Genomic DNA, 10,832 nt, shown 5'->3' with positions numbered 1-10,832 from the left:
CCAAAAACATGCATGTTAGGCTGATTGGTAACTCTAAATTGTCCCTAGGTGTGAGTGAGAGAGTGAATGGTTGTTTGTCTCATTTGTCTCTATGTGGCCCTGTGATGGACTTGCGACCCGTCCAGGGTGTACCCCGCCCCTCGCACAGTGATTGCTGGACATGGGCACCAGTGACCCCCGTGACCCAAAATGGAATAAACGGGTAAAGATAATGGATGGATGGATGGATATTCATTAGAGCATATGTGTCAAACTCAAGGCCCGGGGGCCAAATGTGGCCCTCGTTTACATATTATCTGGCCCCCAAGATGTCATTTTATATGTAAAATACTTATATCACTTTATTTTTTTCAGTAATTTTTGATTATGATGTTGAAAGCACAACATAACATCAAATGAGACCAATCTTGTTGAGGAACCTGCAACCAAGAAAAGATGTTGTGTATCTAACTTGAGTTAATGTAGTTTCTGAAACCGGCCCTTAGTTTAAAAAAGCTTTTAATTTTGGCCCCCTTTTGTAAGTGAGCTCGACACCCCTGCATTAGAGGCATGACAACCTGGAATACTCACATTAAAAATCCTAAATCCTGAGGACTCTGTTTATTTATGGCCGCACTTGAAGCCAGTTTACCCTGGATTTATGTTCTTGCAGATTTTCTTCAGTCCACCGCTGAGGCTGACTCATGCAGTTTGCACGTGTGCCTCTGCAGTTGAGATTACAGCTGGTTTTATTGTGTGTATTCAACTCTTATCCCATGCAGTGGTTGCATTAAAAGGAATGATTGAACTTGCAGAATAAATATTGAAGCTACTGTTTTCTTGAAACGTTCAGAACAAATTTTTAGAAACATTGTTTAGAATATTTAATCATTGCTCCATCGGGGATTGATTTACTTAAACAATCCTGTTTTTTTTATTTATCCTGTTTAAGTACTCGTTTTCCAAGTTAATCTGCACATTTTTGCATACGTATTGTGTGATTTATCTAGCGTGTATTAACAAGCCTAAAAACATCTTAACAGCTAAGAGAGATTGTATTTTGCCTTTAACAAAGTTTTGCCAATTTATAGTTTTAACTAAACCAAATTTCAAATCCCATGTCTCCACAATTTTGCGCATTTGCTATTAAAACTTTGTAAAAGTGACATTGCTTTAATATGTTTTGTAAATGTGGCTTTCTTTAACATCTTATAATGAGGCCTCACATTCCTTAAAGAAATGCATGTCGCCTTCCAACCTTCATGTCAGAGTTTGAAACTAAGCTCATTTTATGATGAGAAGGAAGTTATGTCTGTTTTAGTCAAACCTTAAAAATTAATTTTATGCACAATCACGTGCAGTACGGTGAGATATGAAGTATGTGTTGATGATGACTGGGAGCTACTACTTTGACAAATTTAGATCAGTGTCTGTAAACTTTAAAGAAATTTGGTGTTTTTGCTAAGGTTTATTAGCTGTGGCAGCCATCTTGAACTGGGCTGACTCCAATATTTAATGAGTTGTAATGAACTACGTCCAGTTCATCGCCAAGTCACAACAACAGATCTTGGTCGGTACATTTTGGTGAAAATGCTCAGCTACACCAACACAAAATTAGAGCTCTGCTTTTGTAAAACTAGTTGAGTTGTAGGCATTTTTGCGTTTGCTGAGGTGGCTTAGCTAGGGCGGCCATTTTAACCGCATTTTACTCTTAAATGTATTCAATTGTAGACGTTCATTGAATGGTTTCTTTCTGAAAGTTTCAATAAAACCCATGAGATATTTTGCTAACACTAAAGAAAATAATCCAAGCACAATCAAAAGCATTACCCATGTGTCGTCGATGACGGGAGATAACTGAAACTTCAAATGTGGAGTCAGTCGTTGAGCAAAAACATTTGCTTGAGTTAAACGAGTTGGGGTTAAGAGTAAAGTTAAAGGCTAACAGTATTCAGTCACCATGATTGAAAATGACTCTTATTGATGCCATTTGCTGAGAAGTAATCCAAACACTGAGTAACAGAGCATTTAAGCAGCTCTGGACTTCATTTGCTTGGAGGAAAAACAAAACGTACAAAGTCGTTTCACGTCTGAGGGGGTTATGCATTTCGGTTTACTCAAGTGCAAATGTTTTTGTTATAATCCTTTCCCCCGGGAGACGTCGAGACAAAAGAAAGAAAGCCAGAATGAGATATTGATCTGCCCTCAGATTTTTGCCAGAGCTCTCATTGTGTTACTGTCAGTGGAAAATCGGAGGCTTCGGAGACGCTCTGGCCAAAGAGCAAAGAAAGACTTGGGCTGAAACAGATGGAAAGTCTTAAACTTATCTGAGTCACTGCTTGAAATGGGAGCGGAGGTTTATGATATATGGTTGATATGTGCTGATAATGAAGATGAGCGGAGGTTCTTTGCGGTCTTGTTTGACATGTGTAAGTTGTGTAACAGAACAGTTGAGGGTTCGGGGTAAGGCTCATTGGTCATGCTGCATAGTTCTCTGAATCTAATTAGGAGCCAGAGGGGCCCAAATGGCTGGTTTTATGTGGTTTCTGTGCTGGCTGGCCTGCTGTTGGGTGTGGTGTGGCCTGCAGCGAGGTGAAGCCATAAACACATTTCTTTGTGATATTTCTGTCTCGTCTCAGGACTTCTAACCGTTTCCTGCCGCTGACTGACAACCTGAGCGATCAAACCCGGTCACATTTGTGTATCAGTTTGTGTTTCCCCACCTTCCGTCAACCTGAACAGACTTATTGCTCAATCTGACCTAAATCTTGCTGTAAACAGTGTTCTAAAATATTCACATGGCCTTTTATCTTATTCCAAAAGATTTACAGTATTGTGCAAAGGTTTTAAACCACAAATAATTTCTGTAAGTTTTGCCTTAAGGAGCCAGACTTTCATGTACCGTACTTGCCGCCGTACATGTCGCATCAGTCCAAATATGTGTAATGAAGTGGAAAAAAAAGCATAAATGTGTCGCTTTGCCGTATAAGTTGCATCTATTATGCGTCACCGCTGACCACCCAGAAACGTGGGCTGGTGTTGTGCCAAAAATTGATTGGCTGCTAAATGGTGGCTTCGGGAGCATGCACGGGAGAACTTTAACAAGATTAACACTTCAAAAACAATTATTTGTTTGCTCAAAATTATAGCAAAGGTGTGTCTCAGTTGAACTTTTCCTTAATAAATGCACTTTAATGGTCAAATCAGCTGCATTTCGCCTGGGCAGCACGGCGAAATGCAGCTGATTTGATGTTTGCTCCAGGAGTTCCGGAGTGAGACAAAGGTGGCCGATATGGCAAGCCAAGTGTCTCATTAATAGACACTTTTATTTATTAATGAGACACTTGGCTTGCCATATTAGTCGAGGGCCCGCTAGCAACTGAAAATGGTAGTGCTCAATATTTTCCATGTCAGAATGAATGAAATTGTCAAATCTCAGCCAAAAATTTGGTTATAAATATGTGTGTGTGTGTGTGTGTGTATGTGTGGGGGGGGGGGGGGGGGGGAGATGTATATTGGTTGCTTCAGTGTATAAGTCGCAGGACTTAAAAATTTATGCAAAAAGGTATGACTTATACAGCGAAAAATACGGTAATATTAAAGTGGTTTGGTCACTAGTTTGTTTTTGGTAGATATTCTGAACGTACTTTAAAGTTTTTCTTTAGACTTCTGCTACAACTGCTTTTTTACTCTTTTGAGTGCAGTCCTTGTATCTGACCAATACAATGTGTCATACAGTGAGCTTTTAAAAAAAGAGGAAGAACGAACACTTCAGGTCTACAAAAACTCTACAGCAGATCAACAGTGTTTGAAAGTAATGATTTTAGGAAATAGGGGAAAATCCAGCAGAAAACCTGAGATGCATCATGATCATCAGCTAATAACTCTTTGAGAATCACCTCATTCTAAAGTTCTATTTGATGTATAGAACTAGGGATGCATGATATTGGATTTTTGGCCGATAATCAATACGCCGATATTTTCTTCCTAGACCTACCTACAGAGACTACATAGCTTTCTCTGCAGTAAATGTACTACATTATTCTGCATGGTCTTTGTCAGTTTGGCTTGCTACCAAATGCAGATGCTGAAAAGTGGGCTTAAAATGATGAAACACTTCAATTTGGATTATGTTTAATGTCAAATTTATTCATGACATTTAATCTCTCTAACACAATGACAACACTCGAACAGTGCAAATTTGTAAACGTTCACAAATCTAAACTCAACCTGTTCACAAGTGAAAAGCGCATAAGTACCGGTAGTAGTGCAGATATACTAGACAGTTTCTTAAATAAAAAAAAAAACTTAAAACAGAAGCCTTTTATATCTGTGAGTTATTTTTGATGAATGGCCGATGCCTGATGTTTAATTTTATCGCCAATATTGGCCGATGCGATATCGTGCATCCCTATACAGAACTGTCATTTTTAGTATTTTTTAGTGATTCAACTAAAGAAGTTGAAGCAAACTGTGCCTCTGTGACAAGCTGCTGGCAACAGTGTCTAAAGATCCAGTTTAAAGTAGGGTATTTGATCAATTTTTACATGTCGACACAAAACTGGTTCATCAAGTTTAGGAGCCTTTTTATGCCTAATGAGCCACAGGTCAGAGTTAAGTGGTTTACCAAACAAACAAACAAAATTATTTCAAAATGATCTGGTACTGGATAGAAAATTGGCAAAAAAAAAAAAAAAACATCAGGCATAATAAAAAAAAATATAAACAACTTTGGAAAACCTCCAAAAGACCTGAAGAACTATGGATCAAAAGTACTTGGAAATATTGCCAGGAAGTCTGGCTGCAATTATTATAATTTTTTTTGCCAGCCAGTTTTTACATTTAACAAAACATGGTCTAATGGCAACTTAGAATTTCCAAGTAACAGAAATCTGACTCGGAAATTTGGTGGTTCTTGACCAGCCCGACCGCAAAATCCAATATGGCTGCCCTAAGCTTGAGAAGCTGTGATAGCTGCAGTAATAACTTCTTATTGTCATGTCATTTCAATTATATCTCAGTAGTTTAGTCGCACACATCGTACTGTCCGACCTCTGTCAGCGAACATGTGTCTCGTGTGTTGCTAAACGTGTTAGCGTGCTGGCTGAACTCCTCCGTTAACAAATCTCTGGTTTTCTGTCTTGAAACTGGAACTGCTTTGAATCGGGTCTGATGTCATTCTTAGATTTGTGGTAAATGAAACACAGCCCCATTGCTTCAAATGTTTTGGAGTTTATTATTATCCTTGCAGACTTGCATCCATGTGCATAACTTTTGTTTTTGTTTGTTTATTGCGCCGTATGTCATCGTTGTTTATCTTCAGATGCCTGTTTCTGACAACCACCCTTTGTTTTTTATCTTCGCAGTTACAGGCCTCGGCGTTGGCATTGTGCTCTCCGTCCTGCTCTTCAAACGTAAGTAGAATAAAGGAAAAAACTTTTTTTTTTTGACTAATCGCGCCTTTTGAAGACAAGCAGAGGCGATCATTGTTTTTCCTCCACCAGGGCGAATGTGGCCTCTGTCGTTCGGGTCAGGCCTGGGTTTGGGAATGGGATACAGCAACTGCCAGCATGACTTCAGGTCTCCATATCTGATTCATGGCCGCATGGTTAAGGTGAGCACACGGTGCATTTTAGGACTTGAACACACATGGATATGTCATTCTAAGTGTTTTTTTTTTTTTCTCTTTTTGTAACCTTTCAGGACCAATAACGATGAAATAAAGGCAACAATGAATTCCTCATTTCTGTTTTTGTTCAATTTTTTGCTGCTTGTCTCTTTCCTGGCACCCAACAAATCCTAGAGTGTATATCAGAAAGCAATAAATGTATATTTATTAAAGCTCTTTTCTCTGTCTTTTTTTTATTATTCCTGTAGGAATGTTTGAGAGGAAAGAAATGTGTGTTTTTTGGAGGGGGTGGGAGGTAATTCTTTGTGTTAATGAGCTGGGAGACTCAGACTCCTGCTGTTTTGGAATGAAAACCAGGTCCAGCATCTGCAGACCTTCCAGAGAGTGGGAGTATGAACGGTTGTACTGAATGATGAAGTAAAGACGTGCAGTTGGGAGAAGAACAAAGCTGATTGTGACTGTGGCTTTCAAGAAAAAGAAATCCACCTCTGTTTCTGTTGGTAAATGTTGGTATGGCATGGAGTCGGACGGGTGGATTTCTGTAACGTAATGAGACAATCCACCCTGGTTGTTCTTTTATAGCAGATTAAACACATTACTGTTGTTCTGCAGATTGCAAGAGTTAAAAAGGTGCGTGACTTTAATCAACAGGATAAATCTGTCGAGCATAACTGATGGCTAATGTGTGGTTGCATGGGTCGACTGGAGTGGGGGGGACTGGTTTGTGTGAGATTGTTCACATCAGCCCCCCTGATGGAGCAGAATCTGTGGAATGCAGAGAGAAATACCGTTTCTGGACCCGAGCTCGGCCTTATTGCTAACAGGTGAGTTCTGTGGCTTTCACGTCTGAGCGTAACACATGTTGAACACTTTCACATCAAAGACGAAACATGGCTGCGTGCACCGCTTTCTATTACACAGACACTCACGCTTCTCTTTTCATCACGGCAACAGTTTAGTCGGTAATGTAAGCACGTAGCATTCCTGGGCGCAGTGGAGCCGAGCTCGTTCCAAAGTGTTCAAAGGCCCGTTTTCTTCAGCGACGGGTTCGGCCGCCGTGCAGCTGGCTCAGAGTAACCCTGTCAGGGATTAAGCCGTGTCACTCATCCCGTGTCCATTAAAATACCTGTTAGCAGGTGAAGTGTGAAGCTGATGGGGGTTTACATGGACCCAAGCCAGGATGAACACCTGTGGGCAAAGGTGCGGCGGTCAGGAAGAGGGCAGGGATGGGTTCCTGAAAAGGCTGAAGTCTCCATGATCAATCAAATCCTGCTCCTAAACTACATTTATGAGACGATCAGGGCTCCTACACAGAGTTTAATGTGATTTTTGTTGTTTTGTTTTAGTACATTCCAGATCTGGATAAGTATGGAAGGAGACAAAAACATCTCATTAGAAAACATTTGTGTTTTGTCTCTTTTTTTCCCCTGACTGCGTTTTAAAAAGTCGTATTTTGAGAAATTAGTAAAAGTTGTAGTCATTTTGGTCAAATATTGAAAAAAAAAAAAGGAGCAATCTCATGATATTATTAGATCTCCCACTCAGATTATATGTTGTGAGTGACTTTCAGCTCCAGCCACATCAGATTTAATCTGAATTCATGTCAAATTTAATGAATTCGAATCATTTTTGTGTTTCAGGTTGACTCTAAACATTAATCATTAGTGGAGATGCATGGAATGATTCTACACGTTTCATTAAAATCTGTCAAAAACTTCATGAGATATTTTGGTAACAGATATGAGCAAAAAAAATTCTGTCACCTTTCGATCTGAATTTCAACGAAAACTTTCAGTAACTCCCGGGGTCGGCACCTTGGCAGTGATGTGTGACACAAAAGACACCAAATCATTTTGTACAACAATCTAACAATGTTCAGTCAGGTCAACTGGATGGTTTCTTTTTTGTTTGTTTGTTTGTTTGTTTGTTTTGTTGAGATGTTTCATCTTTCATCCAAAGGATTTCATCAGTCCAAGGAGCCACAAACAAACTGAGTCCCACAAGCAGCACACTCATATAGTGGAAAAAAAAGTTTGCTGGTGATAACATGGTTTCTGGGGCCCGGCCTCTTCCCCATCAACTCTGAGGCAGCCATGATGAACAGGAGAAGGACTGATGAAGTCCTTTGGATGAAGGACGAATTGTCTCAGAAAAAAAAAAAAAAAAAAAAGAAACCGTCCAGATGACCTGACTGAACATTGTTGGATTTTTACCTGGATTATTGAACATGCACTTTGATGATTTGTACAACTATGTTTGAAAAGGAAGATTTCATTTATCACTTGTGTAAACAACCAGTCAAAAGTTAGCCCATAATAAATTTCTGTTATAGGTAACATAATTTCACAAAAAACCTTAAACCTGTAAATGTGTTAGCAAAATATAAAAGTTTTTGTGCATTTTGTCTATATTTATACACAGTCTGTATTTGGAGAATGCAGAAACAAAAATGTATAAGACCTGAAGAAAGGCTCAGAAAATGACTGCAAAGTCTGCGACTGAAATCTGAAAATGATGCAGAGCAGGAGGTTTTGTTTCAGGACACCAGTCACGAATGGAGGTTGAACAGATTCTCCCAACAAGAAAATAAAAAGGGGTTACTTTCAGTGTGAATAGACATTAAATAAGTAAAGCTGCACACATCTGGATGAGTCCAGCTTGGAGACAAGGTGACCCTGAACCTAACAGAGGTATGCAGCTCAGGTCCCGGTACTTTACCGTACTGTATATGTTTTATGGACAACCGGAGTGACGGCTTTCTTAACTTTAAATAAGCAACTTATCAAAGATGGCCTGAGAGTAGTTCAATAAGCTTCTGCTGTAGCATCAAACTTCACACTGATGTAAAAAAACAATAATATATTGAAAATAAAAACATTTACAGACATCAGCAGTGATTAAATCTTGTGATTTTTAATTAAAGTTAAAAAAAAAACTGAACCAAGATTAACCCTTTAGCATTAAAATAGTTTCTTATTTGTCCCTGCAGCTAAATGGCAAACAGTAATGTTTTTACTTGTGTTTGTGTGTCTGTTAGCAAAATATCTCATGAACCACTGAATGAATTTATTGAAACACTCAGAAACAAATTATTATCGGCGCATCTACAACTGATCCAACATGATTCAAGCTAAAAATGACCTTAAAAACACACACAAAATGTTTATAAGTCCATCAGTTATAAAGATATTAACCTAATATTTGGTAGCTGAGAGTGATCCCCAGTACATATTCTGAGCACTAACACATTGGACAAGAACTTTTTTTAAATTATGGCATCAACTATTTGGAGTCCAGTTTGTCAGCGAAACATCTCATGAACCAGTTCTAATGAAACCTTCATGAACCAATGGTTGATTAACTGTTAGCGACAACTCAATTCAAGATGGCCACTGAAGCCAGCTGACCTCAGAAAACACAGAAATGGGCGTAACTCGGTTAATTTCACTGATTAAAATAGTGGTTTGGAGTGGTAGAAGTTGTTCACAAAATATCCTCCAAATGCTGCTCAAAACTTTAGCACAGTTGTTCGAAGTTTACACTGTTTGTTAGCAAAATATCTTGTGAACCACAGAAAGTAATCCCTGGATGTAGATCATCCGATTAACTTTTGGAGCTGACGCTATTCAAGGCTGCCTCCACGGCTGATATCACACATAAAACTGTAAGTCAGTTGTTTAGATATTGAGCTAAAACTTGGTGTGGTAGTAGCTGAGAGTCGTCCAACCAGAACGACGTGAGATTATTTTATTTTAAAACGTTTGCATGACAGGTGGCATTTCCTGTAAGGAATCCTGGGCCTTCATTTCCGAGGTCAAGGGTCAAGGTTATTTATTGCCATTCGCATCACATGTAGTAAATGAGGTGGAATAAAATTGTGTGCTCAGGGTCCCAGTTACATCCAACAAAAGCAAAAATATAAATTGTAAAAAGAAACCGTAAATAAGGATCTAAGATATAAACTAAGAAATATGCTAGTCACTAATAGTGCAAAACAATACACCAAACAACAGCAGCACGAACACGAGTTTTTGTGGGTGGATGAGTATAATGGATGAATACAGCTGCATGAAATAATCAGCAGCATGAGATCAACAGCATGGATAATCAGCAGCACATATCATCAATCAAAGTTGCATTACAGTGATTTTTTTTTTTTCACAGTGATATTCCTGATTAGGGATTCATGAGTCTAACAGCCTCAGGGTAGAAGCTGCTCCTCAGTCTAGTGGTTCTACACTTAATGCTCCTCAACCTCCTGCCTGAGTGGAGCGGGGCAAAAAGTGTGTGTACTGGGTGAGTGGGGTCCTTCATGATGCAGGTGGCACTCTTCCTGCATCTGGAGGTGTAGATGTCTGTGATGGTGGGGGAGACTGACTGATTAGGCTGATCTTTTTTTCTTCGGTGTGTATCTTAATACTGCACTTTATTCATCGTTTGATAGTATTTTTTTACAGTCAGTGTTTATGACCCAGAAAAGATATATTGCTATATCTTTGTTGTCTTGATTTTCATTTTTATTCCAGCTGAAATCAGATTTGAAGGATTGGCTCTGCTTTCAGGTCAGCCAAAGCAGGGAGCGTGGCTTGTACTCCAAAAGCCTCAAATAAATCAATTTGTCATGAGCTTCTGTTTACTAACCACCTATTTAGGCAGTTTCAACATCTAAAAGCTTCTTCTTCTCAGTGTGCCAGTTGAGCACAAAACAGAGACTGCTTCACATCTGCTCTCCAGTCGTCCATCATGATTACAATGCGTTATTAATGCTCAATTATATATATATATATATATATATATATATAAGCACATGCTTACCAAAGCAATGCCAGGTGTGTGTGTATGTGTGTGTGTGTAATCTTGTGATGTTTGCATATTTGTAAACGTGCTCGCTCCGCTTCTTTAGAGAAATATTTGAACTCTTTCCAGCGGTTTCTCCTCCCATCTTCGCCCAGAGAGGTGCAGCAGCAGGACGCCTGACTGAGGGCTCGAACCGCGCCTGAGAGTTTTACAGCGAAAGACAACTCGGAGAAGTGTTCGTGAGTTAGAAGAGGGGGGCTTCAACACCGGAGGGGAAGAGAACAAGGGGGAGGGCCCCGGGTCAGAGCTGCTGATGCGGTCCGAGATGAGGTGCTGTTCGGCCTCATCCTTCTCTCCGCGCTCCGACGCACGGATGATGTAACGCATGACAGACTGAACTCGGATGATCGCGACGCGCACGATTTTA

The 10,832-nt window shown here is 39.6% G+C and overlaps 1 protein-coding gene across 1 annotated transcript in view; it reads left to right on the top strand.

The window, feature by feature from the left end:
* Positions 1-5,796, top strand: part of LOC119412503 (MICOS complex subunit Mic10-like) — a 7,417-nt gene extending 1,621 nt beyond the window's left edge. Inside the window, exons 2-4 of the mRNA XM_037679518.1 lie at positions 5,346-5,393; positions 5,484-5,593; positions 5,683-5,796. Of these exons, the coding sequence (XP_037535446.1) occupies positions 5,346-5,393; positions 5,484-5,593; positions 5,683-5,691 (167 nt within the window). The 3' untranslated portion in view covers positions 5,692-5,796. The remainder of the gene's footprint in view (positions 1-5,345; positions 5,394-5,483; positions 5,594-5,682) is intronic.
* Positions 5,797-10,832: the final 5,036 nt, after the last annotated feature.

The sequence above is a fragment of the Nematolebias whitei genome, chromosome 7 (genome assembly GCF_014905685.2).
Source record: "Nematolebias whitei isolate Nwh7 chromosome 7, NemWhi1, whole genome shotgun sequence".
NCBI classification, from domain to species: domain Eukaryota; kingdom Metazoa; phylum Chordata; class Actinopteri; order Cyprinodontiformes; family Rivulidae; genus Nematolebias; species Nematolebias whitei.
The sequence above is the reverse complement of the archived record's forward strand: the minus strand, read 5'-3'. Positions and strand labels throughout refer to the sequence as shown.